Genomic DNA, 24,200 nt, shown 5'->3' with positions numbered 1-24,200 from the left:
ATCGTCACGGTGAATTGGATCTCTAAGCTCTCCGGAGACTCTAAGCAAAGTACCACGATCGATTGACCTTCCGTTTGTGCCCGTCATGTGACGTTGCATGTACCCGCTGGCCAGAAGATGGATCGTGGAACGCTGGATGGTGGAGAGTATTTACCTTAAAGTGCTGCAGAAGATGTCAGTGCTATATAAATACATAATAATAATAATAATAATATGGTCGGACATAAGACTATGACTATGGTAGGATTAGAGTGTGAGCTCCTCTGAGGACAGTCAGTGACATGACTATGTACTCTGTAATGTGCTGCAGAAGATGTCACTGCTATATAAATACATAATAATAATATAGAGGACATTAGACTATGACTATGGTAGGATTAGATTGTGAGCTTCTCTGAGGACAGTCAGTAACATGACTATGTACTCTGTAAAGTGCTGCAGAAGATGTCAGTGCTGTATAAATACATAATAATAATATGGTAGGACATTACACTATGACTATGGTAGGATTAGATTGTGAGATTCTCTGAGGACAGTCAGTGACAGGGCTATGTACTCTGTAATGTGCTGCAGAAGATGTCACTGCTATATAAATACGTAATAATAATATGGTAGGACATTACACTATAACTATGGTGGGATTAGCTTGTGAGCTCCTCTTAGGACAGTCAGTGACATGACTATGTACTCTAAAGTGCTGCAGAAGATGTCAGTGCTGTATAAATACATAATAATGATGTGGTAGGACACAATGCCTAGTACACACCATGCAATTTCCTATCAGATAGATGGGTCGATAGATAATTTCCGACAGATCCGATCAGATTTCCGATCGTTTTTCTGATCGCTTTTCTGAGCTCTTCTATGCAAATCAATTAGAAAAATGATCGGAAATCAGATTCGACCCATTTATCTGACAGGAAATTGCATGGTGTGTACCATGCTTTAAGCTCCATCTACACCATACAATTTATTGTCCGATTCATTGATTCGATTCGATCCAATATGTCCAATCGGGATTCAATTTGATTCAATTTGCCATTGCAAACAATGGCAAATTGAATCGAATCGAAACCTGATCGGACATGTCGGATTAAATCGAATCAATGAATCAAATCGGACAAAAAATTCTATGGTGTAGATGGGGCTTTAGACTGTGACTATTGTAGGATAATATTGTGAGCTACAGAGAGTACAGTCAGTGACATGACTATGTACTCTGTAAAGTGCTGCAGAAGATGCCACTGCTATATAAATACATCATAATAATATGGTAGGACATTATACTATGGCTATGGTAGGATTACATTGTGAACCCCTCTGAGGACAGCCAGTGACATGATTATGTACTCTGTACAGTGCTGCAGGAGATGTCAGTGCTATATAAATACATCATAATATGGTAGGACATTAGACTGTGACTATTGTAGGATTAGATTGTGAGCTACACAGAGGACAATCAGTGACATGACTACGTTCTCTGTAAAGTGCTGCAGAAGATGTCAGTGCTATATAAATACACAATAATAATAAGGTAGGACATAAGACTTTGACTATGGTAGGGATTAGTAGTGTGTGTACTTACACTTACGAGTGAATGAAAGTAGGGATGCTCAATGAGATGTAAATTTTGGGTTGATGCAAGGACTCTCCAAATTTTCTATACAAATGTATAATTTTGAGTTGATGCTGGATTCTGTAAAAAAATGTAAAGAATTTTCATATAGCTTGAAAATTGACCAATTGAATTCCACCTTTGCAAGATTCTATTGGAACATTTCTAGCTTCATAAACCTGCACCCACTCTGATTGTGTTTTTTTTTTTTTTTTTTTACCATTTCATCCCTACTTAAAAGGTGTTACAACACTGCCCTATGATCAAAGGCTCATTTTAAAGGGAACCTTAAAGGGACACTTCAAACAAAAAAAATGAGTCTTACTCACTTGGGGCTTCCAATAGCCCCCTGCAGCTGTCCGGTGCCCTCGCCGTCTCCCTCCGATCCTACTGGCCCCGCCGGCAGCCACTTCCTGTTTCGGTGACAGGAGCTGACAGGCTGGGGACACGAGTGATTCTTCGCGTTCCTGGCCACAATAGCGCCATCTATGCTGCTATAGCATATATCATATACCATATAGCAGCATAGAGGGTGCTAATGTGTCTGGGAACTCGAAGAATCACTTGCGTCCCCAGCCTGTCAGCTCCTGTCACCGAAACAGGAAGTGGCTGCTGGCGGGGCCAGAAGGATCGGAGGGAGACGGCGAGGGCACCAGACAGCTGCAGGGGGCTATTGGAAGCTCTAGGTGAGTAAAACTCATTTTTTTTTGTTTGACTTAAGTGTCCCTTTAACTGAGAGGGATATGGATGTTTCCTTTTAAACAATACCAGTTGCTTGGCAGTCCAGCTGATCTCTGTGGCTGCAGTAGTGGCTGAATCACACACCAGAAACGAGCATGCAGCTAATCCTGTCTGACTTCAGTCAGAGCACCTGATCTGCATGATTGTTGAGGGGCTGTGGCTAAAAGTATTAGGGCCCGTTTCCACTAGAGCGAATCCGCATGCGTTCTCTGCATGCGGATTCGCATAACCAATACAAGTGGATGGCCCTGTTTCCACTTGTCAGTTTTTTCCTGCGTTTTTCTGTGCAGGATTTTTCTGCACGGTAGAGCCTGCAGAATTCGCCTGCGTGAGGAATGCAGGCGATTCGCAGGCTATGTATTTAATAGGGAAAACGCGCATGCGTTTTTTGCCGCGATTTCGCGTGCGAATTCGCATGAAAACGAATGTAAATTGAACCAGGCAGTGACATGGTTAAATTCGCATATACCCTGCCTATGCGAAATCGCATGCGAAATCGCGGCAAAAAAAGCACGCGGAATCGCATCCGCATGCGATTTCGTCAGCGGTGGAATCCCGGTGATTCGCACCGCACTAGTGGAAACGAGCCCTAAGAGACACAGGATCAGCAGGGGAGTCAGGCAACTGGTATTACTTTAAAAGGAAACATCCATAGTCTTCTCAGTTTAGGTTCCCTTTAAATCCAGTGTGCTTTAAGGACTGGGACCCACTACAAAATGCACAGCGCTATTGCAATCACTAGTGATTTGTGGTAGCGTTTTCTTGTAAGCGATTTTAGAAGCGATTTCCGTGCTCCTACACAATACATTAGAATGGAAACGCTCCCATAACGCTGCATGTCCTACGATTGTGATTTCCCTAATCGCAGTCGCTCCAGTGGTATCTGCTCCATCCACTTACATTGGCAAAGCGTTTTAAGAAATCGCTTGAACGTGATCCCTAAACACTGCCAAAAACGCTCTAGTGGGCCCCAGCCCTAGGTGGGCTCAAAATGAGCCTCTGATTCAGTTAAAGCAAAACCAGGTTGGTGACTTTCTCGCACGCGGACACAACGCTCGTGGTCACGCTCTTGTGGCCCAAGGGGTTCTGCACAGGCACAGTACTTGTACAACACCTGTGCAGAGTGCTCCCTCTTTGCTACCTCCAGTATGTACAGTATAAGCTGTTAGGCCCAGTGCACACCAAAAACCGCTAGCAGATCCGCAATACGTAAGCGGATTTTGAAGCGGATTTTCTTCTTATTATGAAGCGTTTTGCTAGCGTTTTGCGGTTTTGTGTAGCATTTTTTTGTGTAGCAGATTACAGATATTGTTACAGTAAAGCTGTTACTGAACAGCTACTGTAACAAAAACGCCTGGAAAACCGCTCTGATATGGCATTTTATCAAGCGTTTTTTCTATACTTAACATTGGAGGCAGAAACGCCTCCGAAATCCCAAAAAATGCTGCAGCCCGGGAGTTTGCGTTTCAGCTAAAACCGACCCGCTCTGGTGTGCTCCAGCCCATTGAAATACATTACCTAAGCGGATTTACAGGCGGATGCGGCCGGCAGATCGCATCCAAATCCGCTCGGTGTGCACTGGGCCTTATTCTGTGCCTGCACTGATAGTAAATTAGCTGCAGTGTGTGCTGAACTCTGCTGCCTCCAGTATGTACAGTATAAGCTGTTATTCTGTGCCTGTACTGATAGTAAACTAGCTGCAGCGTATGCTGAACTCTGCTACCTCCAGTATGTACAGCATAACCTGTTACTCTGTGCCTGTACTGATAGTAAACTAGATGCAGTGTGTGCTGCTGCCTGCTACATTCAGTATGTACAGTATAAGCTGTTACTCTGTACTGATAGTAAACTAGCTGCAGTGTGTGCTGATCTCTGCTGTCTCCACAGTCTCCAGTATGTACAGTATAAGCTGTTACTCTGTGCCTGTACTGATAGTAAGCTAGCAGCAGTGTGTGCTGATCTCTGCTGTCTCCAGTATGTACAGTATAAGCTGTTACTCTGTGCCTGTACTGATAGTAAGCTAGCAGCAGTGTGTGTTGATCTCTGCTGTCTCCAGTATGTACAGTATAAGCTGTTACTGTGTGCCTGTACTGATAGTAAGCTAGCAGCAGTGTGTGCTGATCTCTGCTGTCTCCAGTATGTACAGTATAAGCTGTTACTGTGTGCCTGTACTGATAGTAAGCTAGCAGCAGTGTGTGCTGATCTCTGCTCTCTCCAGTATGTACAGTATAAGCTGTTACTGTGTGCCTGTACTGATAGTAAGCTAGCAGCAGTGTGTGTTGATCTCTGCTCTCTCCAGTATGTACAGTATAAGATGTTACTCTGTGCCTGTACTGATAGTAGGCTAGCAGCAGTGTGTGCTGATCTCTGCTGTCCAGTATGTACAGTATAAGCTGTTACTCTGTGCCTGTACTGATAGTAGGCTAGCAGCAGTGAGTGCTGATCTCTGCTGTCTCCAGTATGTACAGTATAAGCTGTTACTCTGTGCCTGTACTGATAGTAAGCTAGCAGCAGTGTGTGCTGATCTCTGCTGTCTCCAGTATGTACAGTATAAGCTGTTACTCTGTGCCTGTACTGATAGTAAGCTAGCAGCAGTGAGTGCTGATCTCTGCTGTCTCCAGTATGTACAGTATAAGCTGTTACTCTGTGCCTGTACTGATAGTAAGCTAGCAGCAGTGTGTGCTGATCTCTGCTGTCTCCAGTATGTACAGTATAAGATGTTACTCTGTGCCTGTACTGATAGTAGGCTAGCAGCAGTGTGTGCTGATCTCTGCTGTCCAGTATGTACAGTATAAGCTGTTACTCTGTGCCTGTACTGATAGTAGGCTAGCAGCAGTGAGTGCTGATCTCTGCTGTCTCCAGTATGTACAGTATAAGCTGTTACTCTGTGCCTGTACTGATAGTAAGCTAGCAGCAGTGTGTGCTGATCTCTGCTGTCTCCAGTATGTACAGTATAAGCTGTTACTCTGTGCCTGTACTGATAGTAAGCTAGCAGCAGTGAGTGCTGATCTCTGCTGTCTCCAGTATGTACAGTATAAGCTGTTACTCTGTGCCTGTACTGATAGTAAGCTAGCAGCAGTGTGTGCTGATCTCTGCTGTCTCCAGTATGTACAGTATAAGCTGTTACTCTTTGCCTGTACTGATAGTAGGCTAGCAGCAGTGTGTTCTGATCTCTGCTGTCTCCAGTATGTACAGTATAAGCTGTTACTCTGTGCCTGTACTGATAGTAAGCTAGCAGCAGTGAGTGCTAATCTCTGCTGTCTCCAGTATGTACAGTATAAGCTGTTACTCTGTGCCTGTACTGATAGTAAGCTAGCAGCAGTGCGTGCTGATCTCTGCTGTCTCCAGTATGTACAGTATAAGCTGTTACTATGTGCCTGTACTGATAGTAAGCTAGCAGCAGTGCGTGCTGATCTCTGCTGTCTCCAGTATGTACAGTATAAGGTGTTACTCTGTGCCTGTACTGATAGTAAGCTAGCAGCAGTGCGTGCTGATCTCTGCTGTCTCCAGTATGTACAGTATAAGCTGTTACTATGTGCCTGTACTGATAGTAGGCTAGCAGCAGTGTGTGCTGATCTCTGCTGTCTCCAGTATGTACAGTATAAGCTGTTACTCTGTGCCTGTACTGATAGTAGGCTAGCAGCAGTGTGTGCTGATCTCTGCTACCTCCTGTATTTACAGTATAAGCTGTTACTCTGTGCCTGTACTGATAGTAGGCTAGCAGCAGTGTGTGCTGATCTCTGCTGTCTCCAGTATGTACAGTATAAGCTGTTACTCTTTGCCTGTACTGATAGTAGGCTAGCAGCAGTGTGTGCTGATCTCTGCTGTCTCCAGTATGTACAGTATAAGCTGTTACTCTGTGCCTGTACTGATAGTAAGCTAGCAGCAGTGTGTGCTGATCTCTGCTGTCTCCAGTATGTACAGTATAAGCTGTTACTCTGTGCCTGTACTGATAGTAAGCTAGCAGCAGTGCGTGCTGATCTCTGCTGTCTCCAGTATGTACAGTATAAGCTGTTACTATGTGCCTGTACTGATAGTAAGCTAGCAGCAGTGTGTGCTGATCTCTGCTGTCTCCAGTATGTACAGTATAAGCTGTTACTCTTTGCCTGTACTGATAGTAGGCTAGCAGCAGTGTGTGCTGATCTCTGCTGTCTCCAGTATGTACAGTATAAGCTGTTACTCTGTGCCTGTACTGATAGTAAGCTAGCAGCAGTGCGTGCTGATCTCTGCTGTCTCCAGTATGTACAGTATAAGCTGTTACTATGTGCCTGTACTGATAGTAAGCTAGCAGCAGTGCGTGCTGATCTCTGCTGTCTCCAGTATGTACAGTATAAGCTGTTACTATGTGCCTGTACTGATAGTAAGCTAGCAGCAGTGCGTGCTGATCTCTGCTGTCTCCAGTATGTACAGTATAAGGTGTTACTCTGTGCCTGTACTGATAGTAAGCTAGCAGCAGTGCGTGCTGATCTCTGCTGTCTCCAGTATGTACAGTATAAGCTGTTACTATGTGCCTGTACTGATAGTAGGCTAGCAGCAGTGTGTGCTGATCTCTGCTGTCTCCAGTATGTACAGTATAAGCTGTTACTCTGTGCCTGTACTGATAGTAGGCTAGCAGCAGTGTGTGCTGATCTCTGCTACCTCCTGTATTTACAGTATAAGCTGTTACTCTGTGCCTGTACTGATAGTAGGCTAGCAGCAGTGTGTGCTGATCTCTGCTGTCTCCAGTATGTACAGTATAAGCTGTTACTCTTTGCCTGTACTGATAGTAGGCTAGCAGCAGTGTGTGCTGATCTCTGCTGTCTCCAGTATGTACAGTATAAGCTGTTACTCTGTGCCTGTACTGATAGTAAGCTAGCAGCAGTGTGTGCTGATCTCTGCTGTCTCCAGTATGTACAGTATAAGCTGTTACTCTGTGCCTGTACTGATAGTAAGCTAGCAGCAGTGTGTGCTGATCTCTGCTGTCTCCAGTATGTACAGTATAAGCTGTTACTCTGTGCCTGTACTGATAGTAAGCTAGCAGCAGTGTGTGTTGATCTCTGCTGTCTCCAGTATGTACAGTATAAGCTGTTACTATGTGCCTGTACTGATAGTAAGCTAGCAGCAGTGTGTGCTGATCTCTGCTGTCTCCAGTATGTACAGTATAAGCTGTTACTCTTTGCCTGTACTGATAGTAGGCTAGCAGCAGTGTGTGCTGATCTCTGCTGTCTCCAGTATGTACAGTATAAGCTGTTACTCTGTGCCTGTACTGATAGTAAGCTAGCAGCAGTGCGTGCTGATCTCTGCTGTCTCCAGTATGTACAGTATAAGCTGTTACTATGTGCCTGTACTGATAGTAAGCTAGCAGCAGTGCGTGCTGATCTCTGCTGTCTCCAGTATGTACAGTATAAGCTGTTACTCTTTGCCTGTACTGATAGTAGGCTAGCAGCAGTGTGTGCTAATCTCTGCTGTCTCCAGTATGTACAGTATAAGCTGTTACTCTGTGCCTGTACTGATAGTAAGCTAGCAGCAGTGTGTGCTGATCTCTGCTCTCTCCAGTATGTACAGTATAAGCTGTTACTCTGTGCCTGTACTGATAGTAAGCTAGCAGCAGTGTGTTCTGATCTCTGCTGTCTCCAGTATGTACAGTATAAGCTGTTACTCTGTGCCTGTACTGATAGTAAGCTAGCAGCAGTGCGTGCTGATCTCTGCTCTCTCCAGTATATACAGTATAAGCTGTTACTCTGTGCCTGTACTGATAGTAAGCTAGCAGCAGTGTGTGCTGATCTCTGCTGTCTCCAGTATGTACAGTATAAGCTGTTACTCTGTGCCTGTACTGATAGTAAGCTAGCAGCAGTGCGTGCTGATCTCTGCTGTCTCCAGTATGTACAGTATAAGCTGTTACTATGTGCCTGTACTGATAGTAAGCTAGCAGCAGTGTGTGCTGATCTCTGCTGTCTCCAGTATGTACAGTATAAGCTGTTACTCTGTGCCTGTACTGATAGTAAGCTAGCAGCAGTGCGTGCTGATCTCTGCTGTCTCCAGTATGTACAGTATAAGCTGTTACTTTTTGCCTGTACTGATAGTAGGCTAGCAGCAGTGCGTTCTGATCTCTGCTGTCTCCAGTATGTACAGTATAAGCTGTTACTCTTTGCCTGTACTGATAGTAGGCTAGCAGCAGTGCGTTCTGATCTCTGCTGTCTCCAGTATGTACAGTATAAGCTGTTACTCTGTGCCTGTACTGATAGTAAGCTAGCAGCAGTGTGTGCTGATCTCTGCTGTCTCCAGTATGTACAGTATAAGCTGTTACTCTGTGCCTGTACTGATAGTAAGCTAGCAGCAGTGTGTGCTGATCTCTGCTGTCTCCAGTATGTACAGTATAAGCTGTTACTATGTGCCTGTACTGATAGTAAGCTAGCAGCAGTGCGTGCTGATCTCTGCTGTCTCCAGTATGTACAGTATAAGCTGTTACTATGTGCCTGTACTGATAGTAAGCTAGCAGCAGTGCGTGCTGATCTCTGCTGTCTCCAGTATGTACAGTATAAGCTGTTACTATGTGCCTGTACTGATAGTAAGCTAGCAGCAGTGCGTGCTGATCTCTGCTGTCTCCAGTATGTACAGTATAAGCTGTTACTATGTGCCTGTACTGATAGTAAGCTAGCAGCAGTGTGTGCTGATCTCTGCTGTCTCCAGTGTGTACAGTATAAGCTGTTACTATGTGCCTGTACTGATAGTAAGCTAGCAGCAGTGTGTGCTGATCTCTGCTGTCTCCAGTGTGTACAGTATAAGCTGTTACTCTGTGCCTGTACTGATAGTAGGCTAGCAGCAGTGTGTGCTGATCTCTGCTGTCTCCAGTATGTACAGTATAAGCTGTTACTCTGTGCCTGTACTGATAGTAGGCTAGCAGCAGTGTGTGCTGATCTCTGCTGTCTCCAGTATGTACAGTATAAGCTGTTACTCTGTGCCTGTACTGATAGTAAGCTAGCAGCAGTGTGTGCTGATCTCTGCTGTCTCCAGTATGTACAGTATAAGCTGTTACTATGTGCCTGTACTGATAGTAAGCTAGCAGCAGTGTGTGCTGATCTCTGCTGTCTCCAGTGTGTACAGTATAAGCTGTTACTCTGTGCCTGTACTAATAGTAGGCTAGCAGCAGTGTGTGCTGATCTCTGCTGTCTCCAGTATGTACAGTATAAGCTGTTACTCTGTGCCTGTACTGATAGTAGGCTAGCAGCAGTGTGTGCTGATCTCTGCTGTCTCCAGTATGTACAGTATAAGCTGTTACTCTGTGCCTGTACTGATAGTAAGCTAGCAGCAGTGTGTGCTGATCTCTGCTGTCTCCAGTATGTACAGTATAAGCTGTTACTATGTGCCTGTACTGATAGTAAGCTAGCAGCAGTGTGTGCTGATCTCTGCTGTCTCCAGTGTGTACAGTATAAGCTGTTACTCTGTGCCTGTACTGATAGTAGGCTAGCAGCAGTGTGTGCTGATCTCTGCTGTCTCCAGTATGTACAGTATAAGCTGTTACTCTGTGCCTGCACAACAACAAAAAGTAGTGGGTTGGCACCAGGAAACAAGGTGTGGAGAGGATGATTCAGGTTGTAATGTGCAATCTGACAGTGTGCCCAGAGCCAAAACAATATATTGCAGCAACAAAGAAACACGATAAAAACAGCTCTGCACTGCTGACGGTGATTTATTGCTCATGCACTTGAATTCAAATTTCCAATAGAAAGTTCATCTTCTGAATAACATTTGAAAATGAAGATGATACTTCTCATGTGCAGCGTAGTGGGGGTGTGGGAATGGCAGTAGGTGCCAGTCGGTGCACGGCCTGACGACTGTTTCGCTTTATCATATTCTTCCACAGCTTGGATGTGCACGTTTCTTTGTTGCTCCTCTGTGACTGTAATGGTAGTAAACTAGCCAGTGGCGTTGCAATAGAGGTTGCAGTCGGGACCCTTGGGCCAGAGGGGCCCCGAGCGGCCCTCCCTCAAGCACAATATTAGCTCTCTATTGGCCCTGTGCTTGTAATAATCACTTCTATAGATGCTTTAAATAGTATTAATCATTAACAAACTGCTCCCCATCCCCTTCTTGCAACTCTGAGGGCTGGAACCCTCTAGAGCGATTTTTTTTTGAGCGTTTAGGCGTTTGAGCGTGAGAAATCGCTAGCGATGTCCCTAAACGCTCTGCCAATGTAAATGGATGGTGCAAATTCCACAGATGCGATTGCGATTAGCAAACTCGCAAACGCAGGAGAAGCAGCATTTTGTTAGTGTTAGCGCTTCAATGTAAAGTATATAATCGCTGGCGTAATCGCTCATCAAAACTTGCACGGAGCGATTTTGCTAGCGTTTTAAAGTTAATGTACACTGTAACAAAATTAAAAATAATTGAAAGGACCAATCAGACTTTAAAACGCTAATCTGTACACGACCGCTGGCAAATTTCATACACTTTCTAAAATCGCTCCCTAAAACGCTCATGAAATCGCTTACAAACTGCTCATACAAAATGCTAGCGATTGCGATTAGCGATAGTGTTTTGTAGTGGGTTCCAGGCCTGACACTGTAGTGTGTGCTGATCTCAGCTAACTCCAGTATCTACAGTATAAGCAGTTACTGTGTGCCTTTACTGATGGTAAACTAGCTGCAGTGTGTGCTGATCTCTGCTACCTCCAATATGTACAGTATAAGCTGTTACTCTGTGCCTGTACTGATAGTAAACTAGCTGCATTGTGTGCTGATCTCTGCTACCTCCAGTATGTACAGTATAAGCTGTTACTCTGTGCCTGTACTGATAGTAAACTAGCTGCAGTGTGTCCTGATCTCTGCTACCTCCAATATGTACAGTATAAGCTGTTACTCTGTGCCTTTACTGATAGTAAACTAGCTGCAGTGTGTGCTGATCTCTGCTACCTCCAGTATGTACAGTATAAGCTGTTACTCTGCACTGACAGTAAACTAAATGCAGTGGACTTGATTCACCAAACCGTGATAACTCATATCACGTCCGCTTTCACGCGCATTTTCACGTTTATGCACAATCACGAATTTTCACGTGCAGTCTCAACTTTTCGCACACAATAAATTCGCAATTGCGTGCGAAAAGTCATTATTGCACGTGAAAATTTGCAATCGCGTGCAAACGGTTTAGTGAATCAAGCCCAGCGGGGATGAATATCGCCTCACATCCCAAATGCCAATGGAAACGGGCCCATAAAGCACAACTGAAGTGAAAGGATATGGAGGCTGCCATATTTATTTTACAATACCAGTGATCTGATTGGGTTCAGTATTGGCTGAATCACACCAGAAACAAGCATGCAGCTTGCAGTTGTACAGGTTCTGAAAACACATATATCATTTTATGGTTTTTTTTTTTTTTTTTTTGCAGTGCAGAGGTCCCTTTAAGAGAAGATGACACATGGTAGACTTGGAAGTTGCTGAGGAAAGGTGCTGCAGTCACACATCTGTGGCTGAACCAGTAAAACGGGCTCAGTCAGCAGGAGGCGGAGCCTGCACGAGGTAATTCATGTACTGTGCTGTGCTTATTTCCTCCTCCAGCTTCTGCTGAGGTCTGGTGGCATGTAGGCTGATTATAATGAGGCGTGCATCGTGTACTCTGAGGTCAGAGAGCAGCAGCCTAGGGTACGCCCGTCTCCGTCACACTGCGCCCTGCCAACTTCAGCAATGACTCTTTGTCTGCATCTTTTCTCTGTCACCTGAGAGGGAGGGTGAGGCACGGAAAACTCTGCCACATCAGCCGCCACCATCTCTGGTAACTCTATCTCTCGGAAAAAGAAAACAGACTGAAGAAAGAGAAACTGGCCTCATTCAGCCTGTCCTCCCACAGGGGTCCATCGTCCTGAGCTATGGCCGCTGCTTATGCTTCCAAACATGGCTGCGGTCTGGCTACCCCCTAAGACAGCTGAGCTTTGTTTTGAGGGATTCGGCTGACTCTTTTTTCGGTTGTGTTTTGTTGTTGTTTTCTTTGCACAGGAAGATGCTGAAGTTAGTGGCGGCCAGCCGCTGCACGCAGCTGATGGAGAGGAACCGGCCGACGTGGTACTTCGCTTTACTCATGGTGGCCTACGTTCTCTACCTGGTGTTCGGGGCGGTGGTCTTTTCTTCGGTGGAGCTGCCCTACGAGGACCAGTTGCGGAAGGAACTGCGGGAGCTGAAGCAGAGCTTCGTGAGCGATAACCAGTGCCTGTCGGCGGAGCAGTTGGAGCGTTTTTTGGAACGGGTCCTGGAAGCCAACAACTACGGGGTGTCCATCCTCAGCAACATGTCCGGGAACTGGAACTGGGACTTCATGTCGTCGCTGTTCTTCGCCAGTACCGTGCTGTCCACAACAGGTAATTCTCAACTTCAGGTGACCTCTCTCAGTACGTAGCTTAGTTTACTGCCTACTTCACAAGTTAGTGTATGTGATAAGTTCTCTTTTTTAACAAAATAAAAAACAAAACAAACAAAAAACACTTAAAGTGTACCTGAGACAGTTCAAATATAAGGATTTATACTTGCCTCCAGCCCTCTGTAGTCCGTGAGCTCCCTCGGGGTCCGTCCGTTCCATCCATTCTCCTGTAGTCATTAAAGTCCCTGACTAAGCCAGTTAGGGACTACTGTGCATGCGCCGGCCTGTCTGCACACCTCCTTGGTCATGCAATTACAAGTCTTAAAGGATACCCGAGGTGACATGTGACATGATGAGATGGACATGTGTATGTACAGTGCCTAGCACACAAATTACTAGGCTGTGTTTCTTTTTTTAATTTTTCTGCCTGAAAGAGTTAAACATCAGGTATGCAAGTGACAGTTTTTGTCCGGGTCGGACCGGGCAGACTATAGCATAGCCCTCACTGATAAGTAATTACAGCCATAAAACACTTTCCTGTCAGTAAATGGCTTCCTGGAGCAGGAAATAGATAAAAAGGGTCCATAATTCATAGATTTGAGCTCTGGCATACTTCAATGAATGTGTCATTGAGCAGAGACCATGAAACAGTAAAGACTTAAAAACTAGATTTAAATATAAAATAAAACTGTGAGATATCTGAAAAAGTAATTTTTAGGAGAAGAGGATAGATACAATTGTTTTTCTCATCAGTTTATTTTCACCTCGGATGTCCTTTAACTAACTGCGCAGGTGCAGGACGCTCCTGGCTGCGGGAGTGCGACCAAGGAGGCATGATGCCAGGGCCGCACTTATAGAGTCAGGGCCGGAGCTACCATAGGAAAAAATGGGCAATTGCCCCAGGGCCCCAGAGCCTGTAGGGGCCCACAAGGTGTCCCTCCCCCATCTTAACTGTTGCTTCCCAGGGACTCTGCATGGTCAGTAGCCAGCTCAGGGGCCCAGGAGGGAAATTTGGCTGCAACAAAGGGCCGCAATGATGCTTTTTGGTCAGGGGGGTGGGGGGTCTGTTGGGGGGCCCCCCAGGCTAATTTTTCCCTAGGGCCCAATTGTTACTTGAACCGGCCCTGTGTAGAGTAGTCCCGACTACCGGGGCTGAATATGGGAGAAGGCACACAGGGGAGGCTACGAACTTCAGCAGGCTGGAGAAAGACCCAAGTAAGTATAAATCCTTGTGTTTGATTCATCTCAAGTTTACTTTAAAGCAAACCTGTGACTTGAAAAAAACAAAAAGTTAGATACTTACCGTACCTCAGTAGAATGATGCCTCTAGATGCTCTGGAGCCTCCTCTGAACCTTCTTGAGCCCTCCCCTGGTCACCAGTACCCTCTTCTTCTTCTTAACGGCCTGGCTCCTGTGTGTGTATGAGCGCGGTCGCACTGCGCAGGTGTACGGACAGGCCGCCCCCGCGGATCCACTTGTGCGCGGAAGAGAAAGCTGTAGACGAGCGGCTCTGAGCTGCGGCGTGGCCAATCTTGCATCTGCACAGTATGGTCATGCATGCACACGGACAGACAAGCCTATGTTCAGAGGGTCACAGCGCTGGCACAAGGGGATGATGGAAAAGGGGCTTTCCTCTACAGAGGTAAATAATCGCTTACATCTGAAAATGGCGCCTGAGAATAATGGCGCACGGTGTTGCCGCTAATCCGTTTGCCGCTTATCGCTATTTAACGTTAAAGCCTTATCGTTATTTAGCGTTAACACACAGAACCTTCGCTGTACCTACCCCTAACCCATAAACCCCCCCTGGTGGTGCCTAACCCTAACCACCCCCCTTGGTGGTGCCTAACCCTAACCACCCATCTTGGTGGTGCCTAACCCTAACCACCCCCCTGGTAATGCCTCACCCTAACCACCCCCTGGTGGTGTATATTGTACTGTAACTATACCTAACCCTACTCTCACACAGAACCCTCCCTTTACCTAACCCTAAGACCCCACTGGTGGTGCCTAACCCTAAGACCCCACTGGTGGTGCCTAACCCTAACCACCCCCCTGGTGGTGCCTAACCCTAAGACCCCACACCTTCCCTTGCATACCCTTGGGGACCCTCGTTTAGTGCATGCTTGTTCAAGGTCTATGGCTAAAAGTATTAGAGGATCAGCAGGACAGCCAGGCAATTACATTGTTTAAAAGGAAGTAAATATGGCAGCCTCCATATACCTCTCACTTCAGGTGTCCTTTAAAGTGATTAGACAGTTTCCATGGATTCAGGAACACCAGCTACCCCCCACTGCCTTCACATAGTTACCTCCTATTTTGTAGACCCCTATTTGCTGGTCTTCCAGCCTGTGTGCCTGTGTTATGATCACTTCTGCAGCATGTACTGCTGGCTGCAGTTTTACTGAAGACAAGCAGTTTTTGATTTATTTGCGTGCATTTGCTCGCATAGTTTTGCGTGCGCTTACACTGAGCGTTGATTCCATCTGCAGTCGCTCTGAAGTTAATGACAGATTACTATGCTTTTGTGAAAACAAACATTGTCTGTTGCAATGGAGCTGCAATCCCTTTCTTGCAGGCTGCATATCATTGTCTGCCCTTTCCTGCTTTCAGCCTGTAATTGATTACCATTCACCTGTGTGGGAATCTGCATGTCTGCTCCCATTGGATGACCTCAGTATAAAGGACTGCTTCCTGCAGGGCTCCATGGGCTATCATAGTCTCAGATTCAGTCTGGTACTCTGTCCGAGCCCCCCCCCCCCCCCCCCCCCCCGGTCCTAGATCTCGTGTGGACTGCACTGATTCCTGCGAAGGGGTCAGTGAGTCCTTCCTGTTCAGCTCTTGTTATCAGTAATTGTTACTTTGCTAGTCTTGCATCATATATCGGTTCATCGCCAATATATGCGCATACTAGCACGTTTCTTATTTTCCTTGTATTCATGTTACGTTAAAGAGACTCTGAAGCGAGAATAAATCTCGCTTCAGAGCTCATAGTTAGCAGGGGCATGTGTGCCCCTGCTAAACCGCCGCTATCCCGCGGCTAAACGGGGGTCCCTTCACCCCCAAACCCACCCCCGCATACCTTGGTCGCAAACTTGGTCGTGATTTATTTCTTCCTGGAGGCAGGGCTAACGGCTGCAGCCCTGCCTCCAGTAGCGTCTATCAGCGGCGCATCACCGCCTCTCCCCCGCCCCTCTCAGTGAAGGAAGACTGAGAGGGGCGGGGGAGAGGCGGAGATACGTGCTGACAGACGCGCGTGGGGCAGGGCTGCGGCGGTTAGCCCTGCCTCTATGCGGAAGAGGGGATGCGCTGCACGGAGGGGGATTTGGGGGTGAAGGGACCCCCGTTTAGCGGCGCGATAGCGGCGGTTTAGCAGGGACACGCATGCCCCTGCTATCTATGAGGTCTGAAGCGAGATTTATTCTCGCTTCAGACTCTCTTTAATACATCAGTGTCGCTGATATATACGTACACGAACTGTTTATATCCTGTGTTCAATCAGTCAGCTTCCAGCACGTTTTGGTAGGTTGCGCTTATCGTGATCACCCGTGCTTAGCTAGTCAGTACTGTTCCTGTTGCCTTGCGTGGATTGCGCTCGCTTCTGCGTAGAAGTGGCGAATCCTTCCTAGTCCTGCTCCAGTTCTTAGTTAGTGTTCCTTGCTTATGTCATATATCGGTTTATCGCCGATATATACATATGTCAGTTAGTCGTTTGTAGTTAATTGATAGCTGTAACCGTAATACGCTAGGAAATCATACCTATTGTATATTTGTGTGTATTTCGTCTGTCTTCTTTGACTCTATTTCCCGACTATTCTGTCCTGTCCTTGTGAGGCACGCCACTGCTGCATTCACATTGGCTGCCTCATTCCAGTCTGTCTTGTCTTGCACGTTTGTGGTCACTTAAGTCGTGACCAGTTAAGCAAGCGTTCATTCTGTTACCTGTCCTGAGTTCTGCTTTATGCGCTCAGCGCTACCTTGCGCTGAGCCACTAAAGTGAAAGCATTGTTTGTGGCTGTTCGGATCTACGCCTGCTCTGTGCGCCACATCTCCAGTTGGAGTCAGTCCTCTCCTCCCCTAAACTGGGGATATCCTGGTTCCTTATGCTAGCGTGTGTTCCTCCTTCACATCAGAATCCGCATTGTGTGCTGACCGTGGAGGATATACCACCAAGCGTAACAGCCTGTTTACAAAACTCCTTTTGATCAGCTCTCTGGAACAATCCGGGGAGCTCGTGGGAGGCTCTTTTCACTCTGGCTCTTTAGGTGTTCTAGGTTGTGTGAGGGGCAAGGCATGGCCAGCTTAGGCTCCTCCTCCTTCTCAACATGCAAATATAAACAAAAGCACATCTGGGGATGGGGTTGTGGTTGTCTGACCTGCTCTTTCAGCATTGGAGCAAGTTGTCGTTTCATGTCAGAGAACATACCCGTGCAGATCTCTGCTGTACTTCCCAGACCAGAACAGCAGGAGATAATTACAACAGCTAAATGTAATAATAGGCTATTGGGTTTAAGCGTAGTCATAATAAAAGCTGTGCAGTCTCACTTCCTTTATCGAGGCTACACTTTTATGAGACAGTCAGGCCCGGATTACCTCACAGGAGCCTATAGGCACAGATGTCCTGGCACCTTAGACTTTCCCCTCCATAAACCTACAGGCCCCCGCCCAACTGCAATGCAAGTGTGCTGGCTGTCCCAGCTGTCACTTCTCCCTTACTTCCCTTGCCTGCCATAGGCAGCTACAGGTGCTCCTTAGTATTAGGAACCTCAGTATTTTATTAAGTAGCTAGAGGTGCCCCCAAGTATTAGGTAGCTAGAGGAACCTCAGTATTAAGTAGCTAGAAATGCCCTCCTAGACTGAAGGGAGATCTTGTCAGAGGAATGCCGAGAGCAGCGTGAGTAGCCTCTCATTTACACTCTCATCAGGACTCTGCATTGGGAAGGGGAAGGAGCTTGGGGTAGGCGATTGAGCCACCTTTCCATCATCAGGTGCCTGTAGGCATGTGCCTACAGTGCCTTATGGTAAATCCAGTCCTGGAAGCAGTGCAGTGACATATAGTAGAATGCAGTAAATTATTCAGGATGCCCACTTTTATGTTAAATATGCTGTCTTTCAGCATTAGAAACACTTCCTATATCTATATATTGTTGTGTGTTGGTATCCTCCCACTGAGGCTTATGCTGTTTATTATGTGGAATTCTCTGCACCAGAGCATTCTGGGAGACTGGAGATCTTTTCTACTGACTGTAGAACTCTCAGTAAATCAACATTTCGCAGAGATCACCTGCCAGTTTTAACGGCTTCCCGACCGCCTAATGCAGAATGGCAGCAGGACAGCGGCTCTCTAGTTCCTCCACGACGCATATATGCATCATCTCGCCAGGAACAAAATTTGAAAGGAGCTTACACAGCAGCAATCAAATACCACCAAAAGAAAGCTCTATTTGGGAGAAGAAAAGGAGGTAAAATTAATATGGGTGCTTAGTTGTATGGCCGAGCAATAAACCGTTAAAGTTGTGAATTGCCGAATTGTAAATAATGGCCTAGTCATTAGTGGGGTTATAAACCTCTGGAGCTCAAGAGGTTAAAGATGTTGCCGCCTTTAATATTTTACAGTGGCTGGACACTGACTAAATAATTTATAAATATTGTTTAAAAAAAGCAATTTTACTAAGTTATTTTGACTACAGGTCCTCTTTAAAGTGTACCTGTAGGGAAAAAAGTGTCCCTATGGGGTACTCACCTCAGAAGGGGGACAAGTCTTCCCTCTCCCAAGGTATCTATCCAAAATAGGCTGCAGCAAACCTCACAGGCAGTGCTGGTTGTCTAGGAGATCTCACAGAGAAGCATGTGATTTGTTTCATCAGCTGATAGATTTGCAGAGCTCTGATTTGCTGTGATCACATCCTGCTTTAGCACATGATCATGACTAGCAAATCAGAGACTAAGGCCCGGTTCACACTGTATTTTTAAGCCAAACGGATCCGGTAAAGCGGAGATCCGGTCTCCACTTCACCGGATCCCTATGGCTTGGTCCACACTGGTAAACGGATCTGTGAAAACGGATCTAATCACTGGTAGATTGGATCCGTTTTCACTCTGTTTGCCACTCCAGCAGGTGAAGGAGGGTGCAGCAGCCGGGCAGGTGAGGGAGGGTTAAAAACGTACCCAGGCGTCTTCTTCATTGCAGCGGGGCGGTAGAGAGGGTTTCTTCCAGGCTTCCGTCTTCTTCCACGTCATGTGACTACATGCATCATACGATTAGTCACATGACCTGTGTAGTCACGTGACGCGGAAGAAGACAGAAAACGGAAGTCTGGAAGAAACCATCTCTACCGCCCGGCTGCAATGAAGAACACGCCTCGGCTCAGCGAGGTCCGGAAATGTTGGTGCTTCAGCAAAGTTCAGCGTAACGTATGCAATGGATTTGTACGATGGACGCATGTGAATGGTTTCATAGGTTAACATTACATCCGTTCCATTTGTGCAGTATCCGTTCCGCTTACGGTCCGCTTTTTAATGCAAATGTGAACCGGGCCTTACATATCTATTACCTGACCAAACTAATCACATGCTTCTCCATGAGATCTCCTAGACATGACCATCACTACTCACAGGTTTGCTTTAAAGAGAGTCTGAAGTCATAAAAAAAAATGATACCTACCTAAGGGAAGGCTGGGTCCTAATGAGCCTTACTGCTCCTTTCACGGTCCCCGTCTTCCAGCGCTGGATCCCTGTTCCAATCCCTTTCTGTGGGAGGCCTTGGAAGTCTTTGGGAGCCTAAGTGCGCTGTTCCCAAGAGCACTGCACATGCAGGCGAGAGAACGTGCTCGCACATGCGCAGTACTGAGCAGTCCATCTTCGGGAGCTCCCAAAGATTTCCGAAGCCTCCCGCAGCGGCAGAGAGCAATCTCCGACCCATCAGTCTGAGACTACTAACGGAGGAGCCAGCGGTGGAATGTGCCGTACGAGGAACAGAAACACTATATAGGTCCCAGAGCGCTCCCGTTCCTTAGGTGAGTATCTGTTTTTTGTATTTTTTTAAAAAATGACTTCAGATTCTCTTTAAAACAATACTAAAGCAGTCTGAAAAAATGAGTGAGATACTCACCTACCAAGAGGGAAAGCTCTTGATCATCAGAATCAGAATCAGAATCAGAATCAAGTTTAATGGCCAAGTACAGGGGTTTGTACCTGGAATTATTTTTAGCACATACAAGCTCAAGTAGTACACAAGACAAGATATACAGTAATGTAGGCTAACAGATAGGCAATAGTAGTACCGGAAGACAATAGAGTACTTAGTAAGTCAAGACCACGTAAGGAGATGTAACGTCGGCGAGTGACTACCCAGGTGTGAGCGCTGGAGCAAGGGAGTGTGGTTGGGAGGGACGGTTGAGGAGATCAATTGCTTGGGGGAAGAAAGTGTTCCTGTGTCTTGTTGTCCTGGTGGGTAAGGACCTGTAGCGGCGACCTAAGGGGAGGAGATTGAAGTAGCAGTTGCCAGGGTGAGTGGGGTCTCTTGCTATCCTAGCGGCCCTTGAGCGCAGTCTAGAGCAGTAGAGGAGGTTGAGTGGTGGGAGGGGAGTACCGATGATCCTTTCCACAGACTTAATAACCCTTTGTAATCTGTACCTGACGTTCGCAGAGGCCCCTGCATACCATACGATGATGGAAGAGCAAAGTATTGACTCAATGGCAGCAGAGTAGAAGCAGCTCATAAGATCTTGCGACATTCCAAACTTTTTCAGCTGACGTAGGAAAAACAGTCTTTGCTGGGCCTTCTTCTGGATAATTGTGGCATTTTCCTCCCACCTTAGGTCACTGGATATGGTGGTGCCTAGGAAACGTGCGTGCAGGACCCTGGCAACCTCCATGCCTTCGATGAGGACTGGAGGGAGTGCGGGGTGGCCTTTTCTGAAGTCGATGATCAGTTCTGCGGTTTTAGCTGTGTTCAGAACCAGCTTGTTTGCCTTGCACCAGTTGCAGATATTCTCAATCTGTTGGCGATAGGCTCGTTCGTCACTCCCGTCTATAAGGCCAAGGATGGTGGTGTCGTCCGCAAACTTGATGACCTGGACCGAGTTGTTTGTTGAGGTGCAGAAGTTCGTGTACAGCGAGAATAGCATAGGGGACAGGACACAACCCTGGGGGGCACCCGTATTAGTGACTCGTATCTGCGAGGAGAAGGTGCCAAGTTTGACTGCCTGAGTCCTGTTTTTTAGAAAGTCCTTCAGCCAGCCACAGAGGCTGGGATGCACATTGAGGAGGGCTAGCCTGTCACAGAGGATGTCAGGGCTAATGGTATTGAAGGCAGAGCTGAAGTCCAAGAGGAGGATCCTGACATAGGTGTTTGGTCTGTCTAGATGGCTCAGAATGTGCTCCAGGCTGATGTTGATGGCATCCTCCACAGACCTGTTGGCCCTGTAGGCAAACTGGTATGGGTCCATCAAATCCCTTGTGGTCTTTTTCAGGTGGGAAAGAACCAGCCTCTCGAAGACCTTCATGATATTTGATGTTAGTGCGACAGGTCTGAAGTTGTTTAGGTCAGTGGCACCTGGTTTCTTTGGGATGGGGATGATCGTGGAGGTCTTTAGGCAGGAGGGAACCCTGTGTTCTTTTAGAGATTGTGAGAACAGGGAGGAAAGGACTGGGGCCAGTTGGTCCGCACAGGTTTTTAGGCAGAGGTTGGACACGCCGTCCGGGCCCGATGCTTTCCTGGGGTTGAGTAACTTGAGTTGTCTCAGTACCTCGGTCTCTGCCACACTCAGCGTGGCAGGGGGGCCTGGGCTAGTGTGAACAGGGGAGGTCTCGGCAGGTGGCACCTGGTCTTGGGGTACATTTGCTTGGTTGTCTTCGAACCTACAGTAGAATCTGTTTAGGTCTTCCGCTAGCTTAGCGCTGGGAGTCGTGTGTTGAGGCGGACTCTTGAAGGGCCTTCCCGGTCCTTTCTCCATGACCTCATTCCTGCGATGTTCCTGTAAAGTACAGTGCCTCGGGACTCTTCTGCAGTCTTAGGAAGTACAGTGTTTGCATCCCTGATAACTTCCAAAGACAGGTGGTGCATCTGTACTGTGCATGTGTGAGCCTGGACTCGCGTGTGTGTAGAACGGATCCGCTGATCTTCAGAGGGACACAAGTACTTCCAAAGCCTGCCCGACGAAGGCTGTAGACATTTAACCAAGGTGGTCAAAGAACTTCACTAGAGTGAGGGGACATAAAGAGAACCAGGCTCTATGGGATCCAGAGCCTCCCTCTCCATAGGCGAGTATAGACCACTGTTAATACGTTATTAGAAGTCATAGATAAGCTTATGGCCAGAGTTGGATGGATTGCATATCTTAGTCCCGCATGGATGGTGACTCCGACCCATGGGCTACAGTTCGGGGCGAGCTCTGTACAGACGTGTCTCTAGTCTAGTGTTGCTATGGAGACGGGACCACGGTGCAGCACAGGACGGAATGGGAGGAGTAAGGAGGAGAACAAGGGCCTTGGACCGATGCTCAAACAAGATGATCTCGCTGGATCTCTTGCCGATGGAACGAGGAAGGTCGGGGGCTGCCTCACACATGCTGGATTTTCGATAGAGATGGCGCCAACCGGCTGCATCTGCAGAGAACCATCTAGTGCGTGTGCAAAGTCCAGATCTTACTGGATACAGATCTGTTCCAGGCTGGATAATGGAACAATGTATTGGTATGCACAGCTACTTTATAGAGCATGATAAGCAAACAGTCTCTGTAGACTTTAACCCTGCAGCACAGAGGAGGAAGGATCATAGGGCAGTGACGGAGATAGACCATCCCTGAGATCAATAACATGTGACCTCTGCTCCACCTTATTGGCTGTTACCGTCCAGCATTGCCCTTCACACGTCACAGCCGAGCTAAAGAAACACCCCGCTCTTACTCAGTGCAGGATCATGCATTCCAGTAACAAGCTGCTGAACTGAGCAGGTGACCTCATTGCTGTAGAGGACTATACAGTATAACATGGTTTACATATATGTATGAGGGTAGGTGCACACATAACATGACATAACATGAAAGGCTGCGTTTTATCTCATTTTCATTTTGTGTTGTGTGCGCTTTTGCTGTGTTTTTACTGCGTTTTTGCTACTTTTCTGTTTTTTTTTCCGCAGATGCGTTTTGCATGCGTTTTAATGTGTTTGCGGTTTACATATATAAAACGCATATGCGTTTTGTATGCGTTTTTCATGCACTTTTCTTTTGCGTTTTATGCAAATCACTAGGAACACAACAGGAAGCGGAAATACATCACAAATTTTTTTTTTTTTTTTACCAAAACTCATGGAAAACACAAACCATTGCATTTCTATTGATTTTCATTATGTGCGTTTTTGCTGCATTTTCTGAAGATTATGTAACAAAACCAGCATTTTTAGAAAATGCACGCATCAAAAACGCATATGCATTTTTGATATGCATTTATTCCTGTGGCCTATCGACTTCCATTACCGGCAAAAACGCAGGGTTTTAAGTGTGCACCTAGCCTTAGTGAAAAGCTCCCTTCAGGTATGATACACACCCAGGGCAGGTTCTAGACTTTTGATGCCTGAAGCCAACTTGTGAGGATATGCCCCCTTTCCCCTTCCCCTGGAATAACTAGCAGAGGGCAGTGAATATTAACTAATTAAGGACCTTACTGGTTGAAATCTATGGCCTGTTTTGATGGCTATCTGGCTGCCAGGGCGTAGATTTCAATCCACCGACGCCGCGTGTTCTTGCCGCTTTCGTCGCTTCCGACGATCTCGCCACTATCTCCCATCCGCAGCTCACTCACTTTGCCGTCTTTATAACAGCAGAGCCCTGTGAGTGGGTTAGGAGCCGATTTCATTGGTTCCTGACCCTGTTTATCAACCTAAGCAGCTCCCGTTGGCTTACATTGATAGGCAAGGCCAGGAGCCAATGAAAGCGGCTCCTGACTGGCTCACAGGAACTCTTCCGTCATAGAGACGGCAGAGTGGGTGGCCCAGGTTCCCAACATGCGGCGGTGTATGTGCGGCAATTCGTCGTTATTCGAAGGTGTTCTGCAATCTCTGGTCCTTAAGGGGGCGGAGACTGCTGGTTAATTAAAGGCGGGGCCAGCACATACAGACTCACAGCAGGCAAGCTCTGAGTCAGGCAGAAGCATCAGAGCAGAGTGAAAGACTGAAAGACTGGCTCAGTGTAGAGCTGATGCCGCCCCCTACAGTTTGCTGTCTTGAGTCATGTGATTCAGTCAGCTTCATGGTAGGGCCGGTCCCATACATACCTTGTAGAGGTACCATGTAGAGGAAAGGCTTTGGATACCACTCTCCCATTGTTCCTGCGGTGTCCTTGGTGGAAGCTGTTTAACTTGCTAGGTTAAATAGCTTTTGGTCCTTTCTTTGCCTTTGGAACTAGTCACGTCCCAGTCTCCCAGTGTACTTCCGAAGATAAGCAGATTCGCACTGCGAACGCTTGAGTCCACGCTCACACCTGCGCAGGACAGATGCACTTGCCTTCCG

General features: G+C 46.8%; 1 protein-coding gene across 3 annotated transcripts in view; it reads left to right on the top strand.

The window, feature by feature from the left end:
- KCNK1 (potassium two pore domain channel subfamily K member 1) overlaps positions 1-24,200 on the top strand; it is a 138,937-nt gene that overhangs the window by 93,037 nt on the left and 21,700 nt on the right. For all 3 annotated transcript variants that reach the window (XM_068261922.1, XM_068261923.1, XM_068261924.1), the window contains 2 exons: positions 11,729-11,859; positions 12,334-12,692. In XM_068261922.1, coding sequence (XP_068118023.1) covers positions 11,759-11,859; positions 12,334-12,692 — 460 coding nt within the window. In that variant the 5' untranslated portion in view covers positions 11,729-11,758. The remainder of the gene's footprint in view (positions 1-11,728; positions 11,860-12,333; positions 12,693-24,200) is intronic.

This window comes from Hyperolius riggenbachi, chromosome 12 (genome assembly GCF_040937935.1).
Source record: "Hyperolius riggenbachi isolate aHypRig1 chromosome 12, aHypRig1.pri, whole genome shotgun sequence".
Taxonomy (NCBI): domain Eukaryota; kingdom Metazoa; phylum Chordata; class Amphibia; order Anura; family Hyperoliidae; genus Hyperolius; species Hyperolius riggenbachi.
Note: the sequence above shows the minus strand (reverse complement) of the source record. Positions and strands in the feature narration are given on the sequence as shown.